Source organism: Chanodichthys erythropterus, chromosome 3 (genome assembly GCF_024489055.1).
Source record: "Chanodichthys erythropterus isolate Z2021 chromosome 3, ASM2448905v1, whole genome shotgun sequence".
NCBI lineage: Eukaryota > Metazoa > Chordata > Actinopteri > Cypriniformes > Xenocyprididae > Chanodichthys > Chanodichthys erythropterus.
In genome coordinates, this window is record NC_090223.1 from 1,646,838 (window position 1) to 1,673,811 (window position 26,974).

At 40.9% G+C, this 26,974-nt stretch overlaps 1 protein-coding gene across 2 annotated transcripts; it reads left to right on the forward strand.

Moving 5' to 3' along the window:
* The first annotated feature begins 6,194 nt into the window (after nucleotides 1-6,194).
* Nucleotides 6,195-11,200, forward strand: LOC137008072 (galactose-specific lectin nattectin-like). Of its 2 annotated transcripts, none has more exons than XM_067369888.1 (7): nucleotides 6,195-6,277; nucleotides 8,389-8,470; nucleotides 8,836-8,874; nucleotides 9,473-9,552; nucleotides 10,039-10,167; nucleotides 10,617-10,725; nucleotides 11,039-11,198. In XM_067369888.1, the coding sequence occupies exons 2-7, from the start codon at nucleotides 8,413-8,415 to the stop codon at nucleotides 11,095-11,097; spliced, it is 474 nt and encodes a 157-aa protein (XP_067225989.1). In that variant the 5' UTR covers nucleotides 6,195-6,277; nucleotides 8,389-8,412; the 3' UTR covers nucleotides 11,098-11,198. The 2 variants fall into 2 exon arrangements, with proteins under 2 accessions (XP_067225989.1, XP_067225998.1); XM_067369897.1 differs by lacking the exon at nucleotides 6,195-6,277 and adding an exon at nucleotides 6,379-7,540 and having other exon boundaries at nucleotides 11,039-11,200.
* The last annotated feature ends 15,774 nt before the right edge of the window (nucleotides 11,201-26,974 follow it).

Below are 26,974 nucleotides of genomic sequence, written 5' to 3' on the forward strand. Positions count from 1 at the left end.
GAGACGAACGCCGAGTAAGATCTGACCACAGGGCCCTTTTGAGTCCACAGAGAGTCTGCCCATTGCAGGGCCTTACCTTGCAATTGCGAGATGATGAACGCTATTTTAGCCGTGTCGGTGGTGTAGAATTGCGGCTGCATCTCCAGGACCAGTTCGCATTGGAGAAGGAATCCGCTGCATTCCTCCGCCGATCCAGAGTAGGGCGCCGGTTTGGCCATGGGACTGGCGGTGAATGCAGGTGAGGAAGCGGTGCTGGCTGGTGCTGGAGTGGAAGCGTTGCCAGAGGAAGATGACGATAGCTGTGGTGTGAGTGCTCGGCGCAGCGTGTCCACGAGCTCTTGAAACGGGTCGTTGGTGCTCATACTGTGAAGTTGTAATGGTCCGGTCTTCTGTTACAACAGAGACACGGAGACTGAAGTAGAAGCAATCCAGTTAAGTATTTATTTGCAAACAGTAGAGCACAGTATGATAATAGGCAGATATGGCGTGATGAGAGATGAATGGGAAATAATACTGTCCTTTTAAACTTGCAGATGCTGGATGAGAGATGCAGTTGAGGGAGACGATGGAGACACTCACACACACAGGTAGGTTTGCACACGGGGAGACCAGGAGACGAAGGAGATGAAGGAGATCGCTGGAGCAGGTAGGTAAGTCGTTTGGGAGTCCTTAAGGTTAGCATACATAACATGTAGTGCGAACGAGACCGGACAGTGAGTGTGTGTGAGTGTGGTGGCTTTATGGTGCTGGTGATTGCAGGGTAATGACGTGCAGGTGGCGGTGATTAGAAGGCTGGTGATTGAGTGCGTGGGTACTGCAGTGAGGTGGAACCTGACGTGTCTGTGACACTGTAGGCTATGTAATGAATTGTACAGGTATTTAATCAATTTATGGGTGAATTATATGAATATAATAAATCATAAAGCTTTATGATTAATTATGATACATATATTGACCCAGGAGGGAATTATGCAGATATATTGTGAATTAACTACAACGAATTATAATTAATTACATATATGATCAGTTCTAGTTTAATAGTTATTATAGAGAAACTATCCAAGTTTGTCCACCAAACTGTTAATTTCTTTACAGACTATCATAAAAGGAATGTTATTCTCTGGCCACGAAAATAAATTCCTATTATAGTATCAAAGCGTAAAGCAGTGCCGGATCGAATGTTCCAGGGCCGCTGGGACGAGGGGAAGTGGGTAGCGGAATTTGACAGTAATTTTGTTGAGGGCACGGTAGTCGATGCAGGGCCTCAAGCCTCCGTCCTTCTTTGCCACAAAAAAGAAGCTTGAAGCAGCAGGGGAAGTAGACGGGCGGATGTATCCCTGTTCGAGTGCCTCTTTGATGTATTCCTCCATGGCCTTCTCCTCCGGTAGTGATAGGGGGTAAATGCGTCCCCTAGGCACTGGTTCACCCGGTAGCAGATCGATGGCACAGTCCCATGGCCGGTGTGGAGGAAGTTTGGAGGCGCGCTGCGGGCAGAAAACGTCACTGAAGGGGGCGTAGTCCGGGGGAACATCCACGGAGCGTTTCTCGACAGGGCTTTCGATAGAGGTGGCGTTCATGGAGAGAGACTTGGAGAGTGGAGACGTTGGAACAGGAAGCGCTGGGAAACAGTCGGGAAAGCAGTGATCGCCCCACTTCAGGATTTCGCCCGTGCGCCAAGAGATGGTGGGATTGTGTTGTTCCAGCCACGGACGCCCTAGAACCACGTCAGCAGTGGATTCCTCCAGAACCAGCAGATGTACCTTCTCCGAGTGCAGGATGCCGACACAGAGTTGAAGAGGTCCCACATAATGACGGATGTTCTTACGGCTCAGGGGTTTGCCCGTGATGGAGTGGATTTGATAGCTAGTCGGAGACGGGGAGACTTTGAGGTTGAGTTGTCGGCATAGGATACCAGAGATGAAATTTCCTGCTGACCCTGAGTCGAGGAGCGCCACCACTGGAACAGAGGTGTTTGCAGCAGTAAGGATTACAACAGTAGTGAGTGGTTTCATTTTTTGGATAGAGGGAAAAATTGCACTCACCACGGGCAGAGGAGGACGGGTTGGGCATGTGGAGATGACATGCCCCGGTAATCCACAATATAAACATAAGTTCAGGGTCAGCCTTCTTTGTCTCTCATTAGTGGTGAGACGAGAATGATCAATCTGCATGGGTTCGGTGGCTGGTTCTGGAGAGCTGACGGGTTCGGACCGACGGAGGAGGTTGGTGATGGTTGACTGGCCCTGGTGCTCTAGGAGACACGACTGCATACGGGACCCCACGCGAATGGCGAGTTGGATGAAGCGTTCCAGTCCAATGGAGTCCTCGTATGCAGCGAGATGCAGCCGCATATTGGGTTCCAACCCCTGACGGAATGATGTGATGAGAGCTTGTTCATTCCATCCGCTGGTGGCGGCTAGCGTTCGGAACTGCAAGGCATATTCGTTAACAGAGAGATTACGTTGTTTTAGATTATAGAGTTTCTCACCAGTCGATGAATCCGTCAGAGGTCTCCCGAAGACCTCTCGGAAGTGAGAGACGAACGCCGAGTAAGATCTGACCACAGGGCCCTTTTGAGTCCACAGAGAGTCTGCCCATTGCAGGGCCTTACCTTGCAATTGCGAGATGATGAACGCTATTTTAGCCGTGTCGGTGGTGTAGAATTGCGGCTGCATCTCCAGGACCAGTTCGCATTGGAGAAGGAATCCGCTGCATTCCTCCGCCGATCCAGAGTAGGGCGCCGGTTTGGCCATGGGACTGGCGGTGAATGCAGGTGAGGAAGCGGTGCTGGCTGGTGCTGGAGTGGAAGCGTTGCCAGAGGAAGATGACGATAGCTGTGGTGTGAGTGCTCGGCGCAGCGTGTCCACGAGCTCTTGAAACGGGTCGTTGGTGCTCATACTGTGAAGTTGTAATGGTCCGGTCTTCTGTTACAACAGAGACACGGAGACTGAAGTAGAAGCAATCCAGTTAAGTATTTATTTGCAAACAGTAGAGCACAGTATGATAATAGGCAGATATGGCGTGATGAGAGATGAATGGGAAATAATACTGTCCTTTTAAACTTGCAGATGCTGGATGAGAGATGCAGTTGAGGGAGACGATGGAGACACTCACACACACAGGTAGGTTTGCACACGGGGAGACCAGGAGACGAAGGAGATGAAGGAGATCGCTGGAGCAGGTAGGTAAGTCGTTTGGGAGTCCTTAAGGTTAGCATACATAACATGTAGTGCGAACGAGACCGGACAGTGAGTGTGTGTGAGTGTGGTGGCTTTATGGTGCTGGTGATTGCAGGGTAATGACGTGCAGGTGGCGGTGATTAGAAGGCTGGTGATTGAGTGCGTGGGTACTGCAGTGAGGTGGAACCTGACGTGTCTGTGACACTGTAGGCTATGTAATGAATTGTACAGGTATTTAATCAATTTATGGGTGAATTATATGAATATAATAAATCATAAAGCTTTATGATTAATTATGATACATATATTGACCCAGGAGGGAATTATGCAGATATATTGTGAATTAACTACAACGAATTATAATTAATTACATATATGATCAGTTCTAGTTTAATAGTTATTATAGAGAAACTATCCAAGTTTGTCCACCAAACTGTTAATTTCTTTACAGACTATCATAAAAGGAATGTTATTCTCTGGCCACGAAAATAAATTCCTATTATAGTATCAAAGCGTAAAGCAGTGCCGGATCGAATGTAAAATTGACTGAGTGAGCAGCAGAACAATCAAACATGAATATAATGTATTTAATATATAAAATTGATAATACAAAGGTTATATGGCTAAATAGACACAAGTACTACACATATATATATATATAGAAAATAAAAGTAAAGTCAAGAAAACAGAGGTGATCAAAACAGTGGCAAATTACAAACAGTTAAACCTTTGAGAGCCAGCAAGGAAACAGTACACAAATCTTAAAGAAGTTAATACTTGCATATATGTTCAGGTCAAAGGTGTCAAAAATGTCAAAGGTTTGGCGACAGAAAACTTGTGCAACGAGGAGACGCGCGTCGTAGTGTTTTGAGGATGCATCCTTGGGACCGTCCGCCAATAATACGAGTGTAATTTTTGGTGGGCAAAACCTTCCTTTGTCTTGTCTTGCGGCTCGATTTGCATAATTTAGGATGTATCAGATCAAGTGTATCTTGTGTATCTGTTAAATATTCTCTTATTTCTTGGGCTTCACTTTCTGACTTTCTCTGTGTCTTGGGATTTTTCCATTGTGCAGCTCATGTGCCTACCTAGACAAAACAACAAGTAGTAGTCCTTGGACACACTGACACTCTCACACGTAACCAGAAGTTGAAGACACACACACATTTACGCACATACATTTCTTATTTGTATTATATTTTGTGAAATGCCATACATGGTAAGGTTTACATGGTAAGTCGTAGGATTGGATGCTCAAGCCATCTTGGAGATTGTTGTTTGACCTATGTCTATAAATATGACCCTTCTTCCTGAATAAATCTGAGAATGCTTTGTACCACACTTGATCTGTGTCTGCTTGGTCATTCTCCCGAGATCTCGCGCTGCTCACTGGAATTACAAATATTCTACCTATTACTGAGATTTTGATCTAACAGTATCTATAGTTTTTTCCTTTCATGTGTGGTATCATTTTAATTGTCTCAGAGCGATTGGTAAAATGGTCTCAATTTCACAGCAGTCACTGGTATTATGAGGAAGATTAAGGAGAATTCTGTCCTCCTTTTGGGTGGTGTCTCTTCATGATATCTGATAACCCACTCCTCTCCCCCAAACAGGTGTTGGTGAAATAAATATTTACAATCTTTTTGTTCTGGTCTGGGTATTTAAGGGAAAGTGGGATGTCATGTGGGTCTTGTGGGATCTTCTGTAGCCAGAAACCCCCATGCAGTGAACGGTGAATGTCTTAAAAACACGAATCCACCACTGTGTGTATATGCACTTCTTACTCTTAGAGTCATCTATGAGCAACTGATGTTATGTATGATTTCTGAATTGGCTTCTAATTGGTTATTTGTGTAATTGGCATGATACATTTTTACCTGACAAATAAATGTTACATTTTGAAAATAAATAAATATTCTGGACTCTCCTGAATTCATTATGACCAGTAGATGACTTGACTCAGCATGAGATGAGCAAAAGTTGTGAAAGTTAGGTTCCTGAATTTAATGTTTTGTAACCAAGAACAGAGCTTATCGAGAGGATACACGGGGTGAAGAAAACATGTTGAAATCACCAACCGAGATGAGATAGATGAAGACTACAGTGAAGAAGAGCAAGAGTGCTAGAAGAAGACAGAACATGGGTAAAAAAAAAATAATAACCCAACAAATTTTAGAGAGTTGACTGCATGTCATGTTTGAAATTGGTTCAAGCCACATTTACCTTCAGATCTTTATTTGTTAAAGAGGCTGTCCATGTCCTGATCAATGGCTTGTTTAGTGTGACTCAAACTGAATGAAGTCTGTGTGTTTAATGCATGAATCTGGAGTAAAAGATTCACACTTGCATGATCAGAATCAGCTCTCTAACTTGTTTTCTGCTGATATCAACTGAGAATCAACATCCCAAACGGGACCGGCGTGGGTGGGAGTATGATCCGTGGTCTGTATCAGATTTACTAACAGCTTTCACCAGCGCAAAACTTTCCAGTTTTTGGGAATTGCATTCTCATGCTAATTTACCCTGTTTAGTATATCTGGCCCTATAGCTGATTAATGAAGTAAGTAAAATGTGAATTTCTAATCAGGTAATAAATCCTTAACAACATGTACTAATAGTGTACATTAATGTGTTAATGGGTCAAAGAAATGTATTTCAGCTTCCAGCTCATTATTAAGTAATTTATCATTGTGGTTATGATTATGGTTGATAATCCTACTAATATTACTTATTACTTAACAATTAGTTAATAGTCATATGCCTCAACAAGTAAAATAATTACACAATGATACTTTTGGAAATCATTAGATAATGATTAAAGTAGACAACTGAAAGATGAAATACATGACTTCGAACAATTGTGGTAATTACTTCTGTGGTGTTTTTTCTGAGAGTCATGTGATTTAGAGACATCTCAGGAACATGCAGATCCTTTCTGATTGGCTGACACGCACCTTACGTAACATGAGTACACTTATTTAAGACCACAATGTAGTGGAAAAAGAATACATCAAGAGATCAAGAAAACAAGACACATCTCTGATATACTATCCAGCAGAAACACTCAGTTTGCTGTTCGGAGCATATTTCCTGAGGTTTGACTTTTCTACATTTACATTTATTTCACTTTTAGCCGACTAAAACCCATTTAGTCATTTTTGATTCATGGGGCATTCTGGGAATGTTAGTTCTGTTGGAACATTCCCAGAACAGAGCTTAGTTTTTAGTTTTCATTTTGTATTGTTTTTATAGTTTTTAGTTTTTATTTATTTTTATTTGGTTATTCAGAATGTAGATTATGTTTTATGTTGTTCAGTGAATTAATGATGCTAAAATGCTCAATGCAGAAGCGCTTAACATGTTTAATGCATTCAACAGTAGCTAATGTTGGAGGATACACCTCATCGATGATCAAGCAGAACATGATTAATTCATTTTGAAAAGTGATTATTTTTGGAAGACTTTTATTTTTGACGGGTGTTGAGGCTGTTGCTCGTAGAAGTGTGTGTTGAGTCGTGTTCGAGAAGGTTAAAGGATGTAATCACTGTTTTTGTGAACTTTGACCAATGTTTCACAGTTTAAGAGTTTGTTTTTCTTCATATCGTTTATTCCCGTGGATTGCATTAGCTGCTGGAGTGAAGCAGTAACACCATAACTGTCATTGGATATAAAGTACAAATCTGCGTGATTAGAGACAATTGAAAATATTTCTTACATTTTTTACAGACTTTTTTACTTCTTATGTTTTGATTGAGAAGCAGTTATGGATTAATTAGATGCACAGATTGCAATAATCTTGGCCGATTGAGATGTTTTTTTGTAAGTGTGACCTGCCAGTGCTGATTTTTGCCAATTCAGATTTTCTCTCTAAGAACTATTATTGACAGCATAACACAAATCTACTTTTCTTCAATGCTAAATTTAACTTTCATGAAATGTTATTAAACATTACAATGTTCTACAGTATGTGTGTTGTAAATCTGTTAATCATTCAGACGAGGGAACATTGTGCACACGGTTTAGTGAATGATCATGTGCGGGGCTCCATACGTTATTGCCTGTGTGAATGTATTCAATGTTATTGCATGAATGTCATCAGTGTTGGTCAGTGCAGTGAATCAATGCCATTGAAACTGGTAATAATACAGCTCAGCTGACCCTTGTGAAGTGGAGATGAAAGTTAAAATAATCAACACCTTGTTTCATTACATCTATCTTTGAATGAACGCTTTGATGATTTGCTCAAAGACAGTCCCAATGTAACTGCACTGAGTGAGTCTCTCTAGATCACACAAAGGCAAGCATTGCTGATACTGGAGAAATATCATCAGAAAGCCTCTCGTCGAGTGAGATTCAAGGTTTGGAACTAACATAACAATAGCCTAATGAGCTTATTGTCAGGTTTATGTTCTGTTATGTGGACCCTTATTTTGACACTCTTTTCTGTTTACTTCATTTCCTGTTTCAATGCTCTGTTTAGTTTTGTTTCTTGCCCGCTGACCACATCGTAACACTTATTATATAGTAATAAATAATAAAATGCAGATAATATCATATCACGCTATTGAGCCACTCAAAATTAGCGCAAGGGTCGAGTTCTCGTTGGCCTGATTGTGTTCAGCTGTTCCTCATGTGCTCTGCTCCCGTTATATCATGCTTCCTTCCCTCTTGTCTTTGCTGGTTGGTTGAGTTCATTGTGTGTCAACAGTACAACCTTTTCTATTTTCAAATAAAAATTTAAAATCTTTTTTTTTTAAATTTCTTACAAAGTGTGCGAACAGGATTATTTCACTTCAGAATTAAAATTTCCTGATAATTTACTCACCCCATGTCATCCAAGATGTTCATGTCCTTCTTTCTTCAGTTGAAAAGAAATTATAGTTTTTGAGGAAAACATTCCAGGATTTTTCTCCATATAGTGGACTTGAAGGTCAAATTACAGTTTAAATGCAGTTTCAAAGGGTTCTACATGATCCCAGACGAGGAATAAGGGTTTTATCTAGAGAAACCATTGTTCATTTCCTAAAAAAAATAAAACAAATCTGCTCTTTAACCATAAATGCTCATCTTGCACTGGCTCTGTGATCCACCAAGTACAAACTATATAAAAACATTGTTTGTACACATTGATCTACTGGTTCTTGTCACAAAAATACAAATCTTTGTAATAATTATTTGTGTATAATTGTGTTTTAAATCTATGCAGAGTTCCAGTGTTCTCTGAGAAACGATGGCGTTGTGGACTGTCTATCTGTCTCTCGGTCTTCTGGTCGCTTTGAATGCTTCAGGTAAAACTATTATTCCACGTCTCACATCAGAACTGTTATTTTAACATGAATTGAAGCACATCTGGGACTCTGTAATGACTGATCAGAAGCAGGAATGATCTAATACAGTATGTGCACCTGAGTAATTTTAATTCTAATTATTATTTAATTATTTAATTATTATGATAATATTAAGATAATAAAACAAAAATAATTATATCATAACATCACCTAAAGTTGTTGATTCTTATGAATGATATTATATTATTAATTTTGACAATAATATACAACACCAGTAATAATTTGCAGTATATATGTATTAGTAGTTGTATTAGCACTACTGCTAGCAGTTTTGTTTTAAAAATGTGTATTTCTTTCTTTTTAAGTGGAAACGCGTCCTGTTGAAAAGAATAAAGATTGTGGCAGTAAGTCTTCTCTTGTCTTCTTCTCTTGTCAGTGTGTATGTCTAGTACAGTACAAATGTCCAAAACTTGTGCATTTCTCCACCTTAACAAGTGTGTGTAACACCGGATGATCATGTTCTCCAGCATGCTTTAAAAATCTTGGAAGCTATTTTAAATCCTTTGTTTATTTAAGGTGCACTATGTAGCTTTTTTGTTTTTCTTACAAAACATGATTCACTGATTCACTATGGTAAGTCTATTAGAAGTGTTTATATTTTAGACCTGTCAGAACAGTTTTCCGACATACATCACTCGCCTGTGCATCTCGTCACATCCGTAAATAGAGAAAAGTTGCTCCGGCCGCTTTGACGCGTGTCTGGTGTGGGAGTGGCACAGGTTTGCTTTTACAAGAGCAAGAAAGGAAGAGATGGAGCAGCTGAATCTCCAACCTCAAAAATGCCAAAGCACAACTGAAACAGTGTTGCATGCCTTTTTGTTTTTTAACCGGTAAAGGGCCAAAAGTTACATAGTGTACCTTTAAATGAAAGGTATTCATTTAATTACATGAAAGGTCATTAAAAGTAACAAGATAATAACAAACACAACTTCCATTTAACAGCCTGTGAGACAGGATGGACTGCCTATGGATGCAGATGCTTCAAGTTTTTCAGTTCCAGATACTCGTGGGATGGAGCCGAGGTATGATACATTCAGCTTCTAATATGACATAAAAATAATATAATACTATTCTTGGATTAAATCTGTAAACATCTGTGACACCTTATCATAGGAAAGTCATTTCAACTTGTTCCTCAGTTTAAAATATATGTTAACAGTAAAGAAATGACAGTGGAGCTCCAGGATGTGAACAAACATCACTGTGATAATACTGAAACATCATAATGATCTGAAAATACAGACACAACACATTTCATGTTATCATGTGATGATCACTTAAAAACTTTATCTATGTGAAGTCATATCTAATCTATATACAGTATAACCAGAACCTTTTCTAGAAAAGTAGTCCCACCTCAAATGTCAGATTTTATATTTCACGGGTAAAATAATAAACAAAAAATGAACAGCACAGTGAGTAAACATTGTTTCGATGATAACTGAAGGAATGTCACAGATTTTGGAATATTAATTTCTTCGTGTTTGCTCATGTCTCCATCTTTACAGTTTGGGTGTTTGAACAATAAAGGGAACCTTGCTTCTGTACACAGCCATGATGAGTACATCTTTATACAGAAGCTGGTTAGACAAACAACTCATGCATCAACACGTGCCTGGATCGGAGGCCATAAGGGTGTATGCAATCGTTTTTCAATCATACTTTCTGTGCTACTGGGCATTTACATTAAAACTCATTTAATACATTTTTCAAAACACATGGACATAGATGTGTTTTTATCATGTATTTTTGGTCCTCAGAACAGTTAGTTTAGTGCATTGGCAGCCATGAGAGGCACCGCTCACCATGATGATGTCAAACTCGAGTATTGTGAAACTCGATGTGAAATAGTGTGGCTGATAGAGATAACTGAGTGATTTAACACTTTCTTACACAGTTTTCACATATTCTTTACTGATACCCTTTCTGTGAAATAATTTCTGTTCATTTCTGTTTAGATTTCTGACATGTTTAAAGTGGGGTTAGGGTTCATGAGGAATCATCTTTTAGATAAATAAAGATAAAACGAAGCCATGTAAAGCTGTGGACATAAACACAATGCTGTTTTTTTCTCTTCTGTTCACAGTTTTATCGTTGGTTCTGGAGTGATGGAACCCAAATGAAGTATCAAATATGGTCGCTTGGACAACCCAATAACGGGACAGTTGAGCTCTGCGTTGAGATGAACTCTGTCCGTAAGTAACTTCTGTTAATGCTCATGAAATAACATGATAAATGATCCGTCAATCTGAATTGTGTTAGACCATCCATCAGAAGATTAGCAGATACTGCTTCATGTCATACTGTAAATCCAGAAGCTGGAAAATAACTTTTTCATCACAGTTAAAAATGTTTTGTGAACATTCATCACAGAAACATTGTTGCTGATTGTTTTCTAGACATCAAATACTAATATTTCTGTGTCTACCATACTAAATAAACATTATTTATTTTTTTTCATAATACACAAATGATAAAAACAACTATATTTTCTCTGTCTTTCAACAGATGGCAACTGGAATAATGTGAACTGTAAAGAAAATAGGCCCTATGTGTGTGTGAAATGAACCAGCATGTGAAGAATCAATGTAGAAGAAACAAGCTTCTTTGATTCATTTACTTTCCATTAGAAATGTTCAATGGAGGCTAATAAATGTGTTAAAAATGTTCACTTTGTTTGTTTTAAATTTGATTTATTTGTTTGTAAATAATAAGTTAATTACTCAGTTACACCTGTGAAACATCATTTTATAATTATCACTCCACAGTCTCTCTCTTTTCACATCAGGGGCGTCGCACGTGCCCCAGTAAAATGTTCCTAATAAATGTTTTTTTTGATCAGGTAGATTACAGTAAATGTCTGAAAATAGGCTTTCTGGTTCATAAAACGTTATCATTTACATTAGTTTAATTATTTAAAATATGAAGGCTGTTTGCATCTGTAACATACGGGATGTGACAACGGAGTGGGAGATCCAAATGCGATTATTAACAGTAGAGCATAGTCAAACATGTAGTAGGTCGATCACCAGCAAACAGATATAAGGCAAGGCAAAAGGGTAACCCTTGTTTACCCTTGTCTTCGTGTTCCTTGCCTAGCCTAGCCTGTGTTTTTGGGCTAAACAAAACTCTGCCAGGCAAGAGTCAAACACAGGGACTATTTATACACAGGCACAAACAAGCAGTGTTGGGCAGTAACGCGTTACTGTAACGCAGTTACTTTTGGCAGTAACTAATACTGTAACACATTACTTTTTAAATAAATTAACTCCGTTACCATTACCATATGGTGCGTTGTACGATACTTTTTTTAATTAATTAATTTCGGCTGAAGTGTAGCCTTCCTTTTTACAGCAGAGACTCATTGCAGGATTGGTGGATGCCAACCACTGTAAACACGGAGACGCGCTGTGGGCTTGTTTCAGTTTATTTAGGTATGTGCGGCAGTCATGGCGAGAGCAAGACGAGTTCTCAAAGTCGAAATATGCTCATTATTTCACTTTAGTTGAGCATAAAGACAAAAACCCTTTAGTCTGTGTCTTTCTGGTTCGAAGGTCCTATCTACTGCGATAAACATGTGACATGCTGGATCGAAAATATGTGAAATAAGTTTTTCTAGTCAACTAGTAGTTGTTAATTTAAGTCATTGGTTAATCACATTTATATTAATTTAATTTCTTAAATACTGGAGAGAATAAACTAATGAGTGTTTGTGTAATATAGGCTATGCACTCAAGAGCACGCATAGGCCTAACGCTTGCCATAAAGTAATGATTATGACTATGACAAAAAAACAGCAAGGAGACATTTTAATTGTTTATTAATAAAGTAATGTTTTCTGAATCAGTGTCGGCTGCAAAGATGAAGTTGACATTGCTGACTCTCATCATCTCCGCATATAGCCTACTGGACGCGCCTAGAGAGGAAATGCACATTTCATTCGGATTACAGAATCAGAGTAGACTCTTTTCGTTTTTAATTATTTCGTTTTAAAGTAGATATTTCAAGCTTTCTATAGATATATTTCTCATTTCTGCGAGGCAAGCAGCCTATACGCTGAGTTTCGGTTCATTTAGCCTATAAGTCACACTCCAGTTCACGCGCCAGTGATCAAGCCGGCGCCTCCATGATTATATTGCCTGCTATATTTGTTTCTTATTAAATCCAGGCAATTGGTTGATGAAACATTGATTAAAATTAAGATACACTTTTTAAGAAAACAAAATTCACTTTAAAGAGAGGCTTTCTACAAAACAAAATTTTATGAAGTGGTCAAAATCATGTCTGACCCACTCCATGACTCCCGATATATAGCGCATCTTATGATGCATCTTACTCATGGTGTTCAGTTTTCATAATCAAGTAAATGAATTTAAAACATAACATAGTGTAACAGGGACGACAGAATAAGAGGTGAGTGTATTTAACCCAACAGAGGTTAAATAAGGCCTAGGTTCGGCTCTGGGAGGATTTAAATGAGAAGTTTGGGCCAAATTTAAATTCAAGCAATTAACAGCCGGCAAATTTATTACAAAGACTCAAAAACTTTGAGTGAACAATTCTTCACAATGTACACAAAATCACAATTGTCCAGTTTCCACTCAACAAGAATGTGAAGTCAAGGAAAAAAAAAAAATAAAATAAAACAAAAAGTCTCAATAGTCCTTCTGGATTCCTTGTATGTATGTGTGTGTGTGTAAAATACTCAAATGTCCATTGTGTATAAAGGCCTTTTTTTGTGTTTTCTACCCGGGTAGTGTGTATGTGCTTAGCTCTCAGTTCGGATCCGTGTTGAATCACGATGATTCTTTTGAATCGTAGATCAGGGTCTGGCTCGCCGTTCAAAGGTAAATCACTCAATCAGAATCAGCATGCAAAAAAACCAATCTGCACAAAACAATGCAGTCACATTAAACATCTCTAAATGTCAACAATTTCTACACCGAGATTTACTGTCAGCTGCACAAAATATCTGTGAGTACAAATGTTAATCTAACATGTGAACACACAAGTGCATATAAGCATGCTTAAACACATAAAAGTGCTTAAATATACAAAATATCTGGTTGTACAACACCTTTTTTTCCATTTGTTGCAGTTACATACTCATGGATGATGCAATCATTTAACTAAAACAGTTAAACTAACGTTGTACACGAATTAATTAACTCTATGCCAATTTGGCCTTTTAAACATACAAAAATACTTTCTAAAACATCATATATAACTCTGATTGGTTTTTAGGACATATAAAGAGAAAGATAAATGTCAATTTGAATGTCAAAGTAATGCATAAACAAGCAAAACTCACCAGAGTTCTCGTAAAAGAAAAACCAGTAATCAAAAGCATTGACCGTTTTTTTTCCTCAGTAACAGGATGAATTAGTAACCTAAATGATTAATAACATTCTTTATAAAAGAATATACACATAAAAACGAAGAAAAATATCAAAATTGAATCATTTGTGCAATCTCATGCTAACCTCGTGCGTGCATGTTCAGCTGGCTTCTTCGTCTGAATTTAATATAAATCGACTCTCAACATGCTGCGGAGTTAACCGCCCTCTAGTGGTTAATCACAGTACTGCACCAAAGATACCGGTTTCTTTTTGTAGTATACAAATCAAAAGTAGCTAAAAATAGATTTACTGTAGAACAAAAACAAGTAAAATAAAAAATATGAATGTACAATTCAAAGGGGTTACATCCTCCCCTCCTGAACCTGCAAGCGTCTCTGCATGCAGTGTACCTATAAAATCACTGATCTATCAGGGGTCAGTAACCTAACCTCAGGAAAATCATCTGACTGAAGGGCTTGTGTGAAGGCTTTGTTTAAACCACTTAACAGGGATTGCATAACTAACACTAAGGGATTTCCTAATGATGTGTAAGTTAGCCTATCAGGTGGCTCCCTGATTCTGGTAGAGCGTCTGGACTCTGGTTCAGGTATTTCCTGCACAGGGGTATTTCCATTTCTTTCAACATTTTCCTCAATCAGTATTTCACTGTCATCGTCCTCTTTCCTCATTCCATCTCTTTTTCCTTCAACAGGTTCCATCCTACTCGTGATCGAATCCTCAGTACACTCATCATCTTTGACATCAACGGCCTCGGAATCCAGTTCCTTGAAAGGTGAGTTTCCCACATTCTCTCCCAGGATGTCCTCGGGTAAGTTTGTTTCTCCCTTTTCAGATAAAGCTACTTCTTCTTCTGCATTTCTCTTATCCAATTGCACATGCTCAAATTCAACGTCAAGACTTTCCACAACTCCAGAAGGTTCAAATGGTTGTGCATTTGGACTCAGTGTTGTCCCACAGGAACTTCCTTCCACCTCTTTTATGTAGGGCACGTCCTTGACAATCGTTATGGTAGGATATGTCTTATCCTGCATTATTTGGGGGAAGTAGAAATCTGATTCTCCATCAGTATCATACGCTTGTTCATCATCATCCTCTGGAACTATCAACGGTTCCCTAGAGCTAGCCGTTTTTTCCTTTCTCTCTATCTTGTCTTCATCATTGGAATAGGTGGGGGTTAAGAAACCACAGGGCAGGAGTAAATCTCGATGGAGGGTTCTTTCAGGTCCGTCAGTGGTAAGGGACTTTATGACATAAACTGGAGAATCAGCTATTTGCTTGACTACTTGGTAGATGGTCTTGCTCCATCGGTCAGCTATCTTGTGCTTGCCTCTTATGCCAACATTCTTGACGAGAACACGGTCTCCAGCTTGTAAAGTGGATTCTCTCACCTTCAGGTCATATCGTTGCTTGTTGCGAAGAGCTGTCTTCTTACTGTATTCAACAGCAATTTTGTAGCTTTCTTGCAGGCTCTCTTGAAGCTTTTTGACATAATCGGCATGACTAATTCTCTTTTTCCCTTCAGGCTTGATACCAAAGGCTACATCTATGGGAAGGCTTGGCTGTCTCCCGAACATTAGCTGATAAGGAGAAAACCCGGTGGTGTCATTTTTCGTACAATTATAGGCATGTACCAGAGGCTGCACAAAATCACGCCATTTGATCTTGTCCTCTTCTTGGAGAGTTCCGAGCATTTGGAGAAGAGTTCGGTTAAACCTCTCCACGGGATTTCCACGTGGGTGGTAAGGAGTAGTCCTAGTCTTCTTTATACCCAGTAAAAGACAAAGGTCTTTGATCACAGCAGATTCGAAATCTCGACCCTGATCACTGTGCAGGCGTTCTGGTATGCCATAATGAATGAAGAAGTTACTCCAAAGTGCTTTAGCAACTGTCCTTGCTTTTTGATCAGCTGTTGGAATTGCTACAGCATACTTAGTAAAATGATCAGTGATCACTAAAATGTTCTTAGTACCTTTACCATCTGGCTCAAGAGAAAGATAGTCCATGCAGACTAGTTCTAAAGGTCGACTGGTCTCGATGTTAACAAGGGGAGATGTTTTTTTCCGCTTTTGCCTTCCTTCTTATACACCTCTCACAGGTACTGACCTTGGTTTCGACATCCAATGACATCCTTGGCCAATAGAAACGTGTACGAACTAAATCCAAAGTCCGCTCCACTCCCATATGACCTACTGAGTCATGTAAAGCTTCTAAGACAATTGCTTTATACTTCTGCGGTAGAACTAACTGATAGAAGGGCTCTCCTCTATTCATACGCTTCTTGTAAAGGACTCCATCAAGAACTACAAGTTGGTGAATCAGTCGAAGCATAAGTTGGACTTCTCGGGTTTCTTGCTGTCTGACACGGTAAGAAAGACGTTTTCCAGTGTTCAAGAGGTGAGTCACTCTGCTTATGACAGGATCATTTGCTTGCTCCACAGCCCAATCATGTTGCGACATCCTGGGAAGGGTGCTGGAACCAGGAAGAAAATCAGCTTGGGAGAATTCAACTGGGATGGCGTTAGCATCAATGGCAAGACATTCCAGAGCAGCAGGTAAGCTGGCATCTTTGCCTGCCACAGCACTTCTGTACAGTTGATGCTTTTGACAAACAGCTCCCACTGCTTCCTCAGGAAAAGAAATTCTATTTTCTTCATCCAGAAACCGGGAGATGAACTGACTAATGCGGTCATCTTCAACCTGGGAACTGTTATCAGTGTCTACCTGATCATGTGGTCGCCTGGAGAGACCATCAGCATCTTGATTTTTCTTCCCAGCTCTGTATTGGATGCTGAAGTTGAAAGTAGACAGGGCCGCAAGCCACCGGTGTCCTGCAGCGTCAAGCTTGGCAGATGTTAATATATATGTGAGGGGGTTATTATCAGTCATGATGGTGAACTCAGCCCCATACAGATAGTCATAAAACTTATCCGTCACTGCCCACTTTAAGGCTAAAAATTCCAGCTTGTGGGTGGGATAACGTTTTTCACAGTTTGACAACCCTCTGCTGGCAAATGAAATCACCCTCATGTGACCATCTTGTTCCTGGTACAAGGCAGCGCCAAGACCATGGAGACTAGCATCTGTATGTAAGATGTACGGCAATTTTGGATTCGCAAATCCCAACACCGGGGCTGTGGTCAACTTCTGAATTAGTGCCTGGAATGCGGTGTCACACTCAGGCGTCCATCTACCACCAAAAGGTTTCTTGAAATCAGAACTGGAGACAGGCTTAAAACCCTTTGCATTCCTTCGAGGTGGACAATAGCCAACTGTTAGTGCATTTAATGGTTTGGCAATTTTGGAGTAGTCTCTTACAAACCTCCTATAATACCCAGTGAAACCCAAAAAGGACTTCAGCTCACTGATATTTGTTGGCTTTGGCCAGGTGGTGAGTGCAGAGATTTTCTCAGGGTCTGTTTCTACGCCTTTCTCCGAAACAATGTGTCCCAGATAATTCACAGATTTCATGAAAAAGTGGCATTTGCTTGGAGATAGTTTTAGACCAAACTCTTTCAGCTGGTTCAGGACTTTCATGAGGCGCTCTTCGTGTTCCTCCAGGCTTTTCGAGAAAACGATGAGATCGTCGAGGAAGACGAGGACTTCTTTGAGATGCAAGGTGCCCATGCACTTTTCCATGACACGCTGAAATGTACTAGGTGCGTTAGTCACTCCCTGCGGCATCCTATTAAATTCCCAGAATCCCATAGGTGTTACGAATGCCGTCTTGTACTTATCCTCCTCTTCAACCTCCACCTGATAGTAACCTGACTTAAGATCCATGACAGAAAACCATTTGGATCCTGTCAATGCAGAGAACGTTTCCTCAATGTTAGGCAGTGCGTAGGCCTCTTTGATCGTCTGATTATTTAGTTTTCTGTAGTCTATGCACAGGCGGATAGCACCGTTCTTCTTCTTTACGATGACGATTGGCGAAGCGAAGGGGCTTTCCGACTCACAAATTATGTTTGCATCTTTAAGCTCCTGGAGATGAAGCCTGACAGCTTCATAATCTGAGGGATGGATGGGCCTCACTCTCTGTTTAAAAGGAGTTGGATCTGAAAGCCGAATTCTGTGCTTGACAGCTGAAGTGTGCCCATAGTCAAGGTCACCCATTGCAAATACTTCAGGAATGGAGTTGAGTTTTGTTGTAATTCTATCTTTCCACTCTTCAGAGAGAGAGGAGTCTGTGAAGTCAAATGTGATCTTATTTTCAGGATTTGGGGAACATACTGCATTGCAGCCGACTTTGGTAGTGGAAGACTCAACACTTGGCTTTTCCTCTTTAGCTGAGGTATTCCTTAATGAAGACAGAGCTGATGGAGCATAAAGCTCAGCTAAACAACGGTTAGCTGGAAGTGTGATTTTGTGAGTCGTTTCATTCTGGAGGATAATGGGGACTTTAAATGAAGTCCGTCTGGGACTGGTCAGGACGTAGCTGTACAAAAGCAGACCACCAGGGAGGCTGGAGTGAGTGGGTGGCTCTACTACAAGTGGAGCATCAGCAACCGTTGCCACATTCCTAGCATACCCATCCAGGACCATCTTTTGACCCGCTGGAATGGTGACGCATTTCTGACCCTGTAATTTGACTTGGCCCACTTTACCATCGCTTTGTCCCAGGAGGTATCTGCGCAACAAAATTTTCAAAAGGGGTGCATGTTGGAATTTGTCCTTGGGAGCAGCATAACTGTTGTCGTTTGCAACACAAGATTTAAACAATGTGTCAAGGGTGTTGGTACCAACCAGTACTGGGACTTCAGCATTGAACTTGTAGTCGGGTATGACAAGTGCAAGGGTGGAAACAGTTTCAGCTTTTCCAGCAATTTTCTCTGGGAAATGTATGTTAACTTCAGTATAGCCCAAGTATGGTACAGTCTGCCCCCCAGCTCCTTCAACTTCAATAAGATCATCAAGAGAGAGGATTGGAGAGGATGACAGATGTGTGTCATAAAAGGACTTGGACACAGTGGTCACCTGTGACCCCGAATCAAGAAGAGAGTTGCAAACCTGTCCTTCAATGATGATTTCAGCTGTGCATTTAGGACCAATTATGCTAGATATTAACACACTTTCATGAGAAGGAAGATTTGAGTGAGCTTGACACCTTGCTTCCTTTTGGTTCAGTTCATTGGGACATTCTTTGCTGCAATGGGCCCCAGTATGTCCCGTTACTGAAACCCTGTCCAGTTTAATGGCACTCCATTTTTCACTTTCCATTCATCTTGTTTCGCTTTGAGCTCCTTGTACTTTTGGTCCACAAGCGCTTTGTTGATGGAACCTTCACATGTCCGAGCTATGTGGCCATCTTCACCACATCTAAAACAAAACCAGGGTTTTGGTGGTTTAGCGGTCACTTGTTGAGCTTGCATCTCCACTTTAGGTGTCACCGTGCTTGGGTATTCTGTCAATTTGGACTCATGTTTTTTCTTTTTCTCAGATTTGGAGGATCTAAGCTGCATCTGGAGATCAGCCACCTGTTTTCTCAAAGCCTTTGTTTCTGAAATGTAGGTCTGCAACACACTTGAGTCACTGTAAGGAGACATGTCATCAACAGATTGTTTGTGAATCGCAGCTTTGTGCTTTGAACTGCCTAAGTGTCGTTGCATTCTGTCCAGTTTTGCTGAACGTCTGTCTTCCTCAGTCCTAAGCAGCAACAAGAGCTCTGCAAAGTCAGGTGGTGTCTTGGCTTTGGCTTCCAGCTGAAGGGTAAGTATTAACGAGTGATCCCAGCAGCCACGCTGAAATTGTTTCAGCAACTGACGATCTGCAGATGACTGCTTTACACCATTTCTCCTCACCGCAGTACTGAGCAATGTTTGTAATCTCTGCAAGTAATCGGATGCTTTCTCACCAGGATCTTGGTTGGTGTTCAGGAAACGGGCAAAGATTTCGTCACCATCTTCAACCAAGCCGTATGCAGAGTCTAGAAGCTTCACGTAGTCTCTAGGAGGAGCTGTAGAACCAAGCTGTTTAACCACATCAGAAGCTGGTGGCAAGAGGCTTTCTAAGATTTTCCTTCGCTGGACATCTATTGGAAGAGAATCCTGTAACAGAAGGTCAACATGAAGACACCAAGTATCAAAGTCAGCTTCACCTGGGGGCTTAGGTGCTTTTCCTGAGAAGGAACGCAGCCATTTGGAGTGGGTTTGTGCAGAAAAAGCATCATTTTTGATGACATGCTCAACTACTATGCGCTGGATCTCGGGAGGGTTTAGATCGTCATTGGTAAGTGTGTTAAAGGCAGGCCTTGGTGTTTTTTTCCTCACAGCAGGATCAGGCTTGCTGTCTGAGCTAAGGGCACATGACCTTGATTTTGGCTTCTTCATTGGTTGTCTTTTTATGTATCTCTTTGGAATATAATCACTGTTGTCAGAAGAAACCTCTTCAGAAACAGCATTATCACTGTCATCACTTGACTCAATGGATAAACTTTATGCTTGGGCAGGGGGCTGTGATGAGGGCTGTGCGAGCACTTTGATGTTATCTGCATACCATGCAACTGCTGGGTTTCGCACACTCTTAATTTCTAGGGGGAAATTAGGCTCAAGACGTGTGACAGGAGTGTGTGCATCAAACTCAACTATGATGATAGGCTGTCCTGTCTGCTCAGTAGAGGGGGCTACTCTCACTACTTTCACAATGACCCCATAATTCTCAAAAGTCGCAATAATGTCATCATCTGTGTCATTATCAGTAATGCCTAATACACATAATGAATGTCGTGCTTTCACATTGTAACACTTCTCAATATCAGACATACTCATTGTGCTCAATCACAAAATAAAATAACTTCAGATAATAAAGCTTGGAATTTTACCACTGTCTCAATGTACTTGTAACCGGCTATTTAGAAAAATCCTCCTGGCTGGCTCGCCACAAAAAGGGATGTAACAGGGACGACAGAATAAGAGGTGAGTGTATTTAACCCAACAGAGGTTAAATAAGGCCTAGGTTCGGCTCTGGGAGGATTTAAATGAGAAGTTTGGGCCAAATTTAAATTCAAGCAATTAACAGCCGGCAAATTTATTACAAAGACTCAAAAACTTTGAGTGAACAATTCTTCACAATGTACACAAAATCACAATTGTCCAGTTTCCACTCAACAAGAATGTGAAGTCAAGGAAAAAAAAAATAAAATAAAACAAAAAGTCTCAATAGTCCTTCTGGATTCCTTGTATGTATGTGTGTGTGTGTAAAATACTCAAATGTCCATTGTGTATAAAGGCCTTTTTTTGTGTTTTCTACCCGGGTAGTGTGTATGTGCTTAGCTCTCAGTTCGGATCCGTGTTGAATCACGATGATTCTTTTGAATCGTAGATCAGGGTCTGGCTCGCCGTTCAAAGGTAAATCACTCAATCAGAATCAGCATGCAAAAAAAACCAATCTGCACAAAACAATGCAGTCACATTAAACATCTCTAAATGTCAACAATTTCTACACCGAGATTTACTGTCAGCTGCACAAAATATCTGTGAGTACAAATGTTAATCTAACATGTGAACACACAAGTGCATATAAGCATGCTTAAACACATAAAAGTGCTTAAATATACAAAATATCTGGTTGTACAACACCTTTTTTTCCATTTGTTGCAGTTACATACTCATGGATGATGCAATCATTTAACTAAAACAGTTAAACTAACGTTGTACACGAATTAATTAACTCTATGCCAATTTGGCCTTTTAAACATACAAAAATACTTTCTAAAACATCATATATAACTCTGATTGGTTTTTAGGACATATAAAGAGAAAGATAAATGTCAATTTGAATGTCAAAGTAATGCATAAACAAGCAAAACTCACCAGAGTTCTCGTAAAAGAAAAACCAGTAATCAAAAGCATTGACCGTTTTTTTTTCCTCAGTAACAGGATGAATTAGTAACCTAAATGATTAATAACATTCTTTATAAAAGAATATACACATAAAAACGAAGAAAAATATCAAAATTGAATCATTTGTGCAATCTCATGCTAACCTCGTGCGTGCATGTTCAGCTGGCTTCTTCGTCTGAATTTAATATAAATCGACTCTCAACATGCTGCGGAGTTAACCGCCCTCTAGTGGTTAATCACAGTACTGCACCAAAGATACCGGTTTCTTTTTGTAGTATACAAATCAAAAGTAGCTAAAAATAGATTTACTGTAGAACAAAAACAAGTAAAATAAAAAATATGAATGTACAATTCAAAGGGGTTACATCCTCCCCTCCTGAACCTGCAAGCGTCTCTGCATGCAGTGTACCTATAAAATCACTGATCTATCAGGGGTCAGTAACCTAACCTCAGGAAAATCATCTGACTGAAGGGCTTGTGTGAAGGCTTTGTTTAAACCACTTAACAGGGATTGCATAACTAACACTAAGGGATTTCCTAATGATGTGTAAGTTAGCCTATCAGGTGGCTCCCTGATTCTGGTAGAGCGTCTGGACTCTGGTTCAGGTATTTCCTGCACAGGGGTATTTCCATTTCTTTCAACATTTTCCTCAATCAGTATTTCACTGTCATCGTCCTCTTTCCTCATTCCATCTCTTTTTCCTTCAACAGGTTCCATCCTACTCGTGATCGAATCCTCAGTACACTCATCATCTTTGACATCAACGGCCTCGGAATCCAGTTCCTTGAAAGGTGAGTTTCCCACATTCTCTCCCAGGATGTCCTCGGGTAAGTTTGTTTCTCCCTTTTCAGATAAAGCTACTTCTTCTTCTGCATTTCTCTTATCCAATTGCACATGCTCAAATTCAACGTCAAGACTTTCCACAACTCCAGAAGGTTCAAATGGTTGTGCATTTGGACTCAGTGTTGTCCCACAGGAACTTCCTTCCACCTCTTTTATGTAGGGCACGTCCTTGACAATCGTTATGGTAGGATATGTCTTATCCTGCATTATTTGGGGGAAGTAGAAATCTGATTCTCCATCAGTATCATACGCTTGTTCATCATCATCCTCTGGAACTATCAACGGTTCCCTAGAGCTAGCCGTTTTTTCCTTTCTCTCTATCTTGTCTTCATCATTGGAATAGGTGGGGGTTAAGAAACCACAGGGCAGGAGTAAATCTCGATGGAGGGTTCTTTCAGGTCCGTCAGTGGTAAGGGACTTTATGACATAAACTGGAGAATCAGCTATTTGCTTGACTACTTGGTAGATGGTCTTGCTCCATCGGTCAGCTATCTTGTGCTTGCCTCTTATGCCAACATTCTTGACGAGAACACGGTCTCCAGCTTGTAAAGTGGATTCTCTCACCTTCAGGTCATATCGTTGCTTGTTGCGAAGAGCTGTCTTCTTACTGTATTCAACAGCAATTTTGTAGCTTTCTTGCAGGCTCTCTTGAAGCTTTTTGACATAATCGGCATGACTAATTCTCTTTTTCCCTTCAGGCTTGATACCAAAGGCTACATCTATGGGAAGGCTTGGCTGTCTCCCGAACATTAGCTGATGAGGAGAAAACCCGGTGGTGTCATTTTTCGTACAATTATAGGCATGTACCAGAGGCTGCACAAAATCACGCCATTTGATCTTGTCCTCTTCTTGGAGAGTTCCGAGCATTTGGAGAAGAGTTCGGTTAAACCTCTCCACGGGATTTCCACGTGGGTGGTAAGGAGTAGTCCTAGTCTTCTTTATACCCAGTAAAAGACAAAGGTCTTTGATCACAGCAGATTCGAAATCTCGACCCTGATCACTGTGCAGGCGTTCTGGTATGCCATAATGAATGAAGAAGTTACTCCAAAGTGCTTTAGCAACTGTCCTTGCTTTTTGATCAGCTGTTGGAATTGCTACAGCATACTTAGTAAAATGATCAGTGATCACTAAAATGTTCTTAGTACCTTTACCATCTGGCTCAAGAGAAAGATAGTCCATGCAGACTAGTTCTAAAGGTCGACTGGTCTCGATGTTAACAAGGCGAGATGTTTTTTTCCGCTTTTGCCTTCCTTCTTATACACCTCTCACAGGTACTGACCTTGGTTTCGACATCCAATGACATCCTTGGCCAATAGAAACGTGTACGAACTAAATCCAAAGTCCGCTCCACTCCCATATGACCTACTGAGTCATGTAAAGCTTCTAAGACAATTGCTTTATACTTCTGCGGTAGAACTAACTGATAGAAGGGCTCTCCTCTATTCATACGCTTCTTGTAAAGGACTCCATCAAGAACTACAAGTTGGTGAATCAGTCGAAGCATAAGTTGGACTTCTCGGGTTTCTTGCTGTCTGACACGGTAAGAAAGACGTTTTCCAGTGTTCAAGAGGTGAGTCACTCTGCTTATGACAGGATCATTTGCTTGCTCCACAGCCCAATCATGTTGCGACATCCTGGGAAGGGTGCTGGAACCAGGAAGAAAATCAGCTTGGGAGAATTCAACTGGGATGGCGTTAGCATCAATGGCAAGACATTCCAGAGCAGCAGGTAAGCTGGCATCTTTGCCTGCCACAGCACTTCTGTACAGTTGATGCTTTTGACAAACAGCTCCCACTGCTTCCTCAGGAAAAGAAATTCTATTTTCTTCATCCAGAAACCGGGAGATGAACTGACTAATGCGGTCATCTTCAACCTGGGAACTGTTATCAGTGTCTACCTGATCATGTGGTCGCCTGGAGAGACCATCAGCATCTTGATTTTTCTTCCCAGCTCTGTATTGGATGCTGAAGTTGAAAGTAGACAGGGCCGCAAGCCACCGGTGTCCTGCAGCGTCAAGCTTGGCAGATGTTAATATATATGTGAGGGGGTTATTATCAGTCATGATGGTGAACTCAGCCCCATACAGATAGTCATAAAACTTATCCGTCACTGCCCACTTTAAGGCTAAAAATTCCAGCTTGTGGGTGGGATAACGTTTTTCACAGTTTGACAACCCTCTGCTGGCAAATGAAATCACCCTCATGTGACCATCTTGTTCCTGGTACAAGGCAGCGCCAAGACCATGGAGACTAGCATCTGTATGTAAGATGTACGGCAATTTTGGATTCGCAAATCCCAACACCGGGGCTGTGGTCAACTTCTGAATTAGTGCCTGGAATGCGGTGTCACACTCAGGCGTCCATCTACCACCAAAAGGTTTCTTGAAATCAGAACTGGAGACAGGCTTAAAACCCTTTGCATTCCTTCGAGGTGGACAATAGCCAACTGTTAGTGCATTTAATGGTTTGGCAATTTTGGAGTAGTCTCTTACAAACCTCCTATAATACCCAGTGAAACCCAAAAAGGACTTCAGCTCACTGATATTTGTTGGCTTTGGCCAGGTGGTGAGTGCAGAGATTTTCTCAGGGTCTGTTTCTACGCCTTTCTCCGAAACAATGTGTCCCAGATAATTCACAGATTTCATGAAAAAGTGGCATTTGCTTGGAGATAGTTTTAGACCAAACTCTTTCAGCTGGTTCAGGACTTTCATGAGGCGCTCTTCGTGTTCCTCCAGGCTTTTCGAGAAAACGATGAGATCGTCGAGGAAGACGAGGACTTCTTTGAGATGCAAGGTGCCCATGCACTTTTCCATGACACGCTGAAATGTACTAGGTGCGTTAGTCACTCCCTGCGGCATCCTATTAAATTCCCAGAATCCCATAGGTGTTACGAATGCCGTCTTGTACTTATCCTCCTCTTCAACCTCCACCTGATAGTAACCTGACTTAAGATCCATGACAGAAAACCATTTGGATCCTGTCAATGCAGAGAACGTTTCCTCAATGTTAGGCAGTGCGTAGGCATCTTTGATCGTCTGATTATTTAGTTTTCTGTAGTCTATGCACAGGCGGATAGCACCGTTCTTCTTCTTTACGATGACGATTGGCGAAGCGAAGGGGCTTTCCGACTCACAAATTATGTTTGCATCTTTAAGCTCCTGGAGATGAAGCCTGACAGCTTCATAATCTGAGGGATGGATGGGCCTCACTCTCTGTTTAAAAGGAGTTGGATCTGAAAGCCGAATTCTGTGCTTGACAGCTGAAGTGTGCCCATAGTCAAGGTCACCCATTGCAAATACTTCAGGAATGGAGTTGAGTTTTGTTGTAATTCTATCTTTCCACTCTTCAGAGAGAGAGGAGTCTGTGAAGTCAAATGTGATCTTATTTTCAGGATTTGGGGAACATACTGCATTGCAGCCGACTTTGGTAGTGGAAGACTCAACACTTGGCTTTTCCTCTTTAGCTGAGGTATTCCTTAATGAAGACAGAGCTGATGGAGCATAAAGCTCAGCTAAACAACGGTTAGCTGGAAGTGTGATTTTGTGAGTCGTTTCATTCTGGAGGATAATGGGGACTTTAAATGAAGTCCGTCTGGGACTGGTCAGGACGTAGCTGTACAAAAGCAGACCACCAGGGAGGCTGGAGTGAGTGGGTGGCTCTACTACAAGTGGAGCATCAGCAACCGTTGCCACATTCCTAGCATACCCATCCAGGACCATCTTTTGACCCGCTGGAATGGTGACGCATTTCTGACCCTGTAATTTGACTTGGCCCACTTTACCATCGCTTTGTCCCAGGAGGTATCTGCGCAACAAAATTTTCAAAAGGGGTGCATGTTGGAATTTGTCCTTGGGAGCAGCATAACTGTTGTCGTTTGCAACACAAGATTTAAACAATGTGTCAAGGGTGTTGGTACCAACCAGTACTGGGACTTCAGCATTGAACTTGTAGTCGGGTATGACAAGTGCAAGGGTGGAAACAGTTTCAGCTTTTCCAGCAATTTTCTCTGGGAAATGTATGTTAACTTCAGTATAGCCCAAGTATGGTACAGTCTGCCCCCCAGCTCCTTCAACTTCAATAAGATCATCAAGAGAGAGGATTGGAGAGGATGACAGATGTGTGTCATAAAAGGACTTGGACACAGTGGTCACCTGTGACCCCGAATCAAGAAGAGAGTTGCAAACCTGTCCTTCAATGATGATTTCAGCTGTGCATTTAGGACCAATTATGCTAGATATTAACACACTTTCATGAGAAGGAAGATTTGAGTGAGCTTGACACCTTGCTTCCTTTTGGTTCAGTTCATTGGGACATTCTTTGCTGCAATGGGCCCCAGTATGTCCCGTTACTGAAACCCTGTCCAGTTTAATGGCACTCCATTTTTCACTTTCCATTCATCTTGT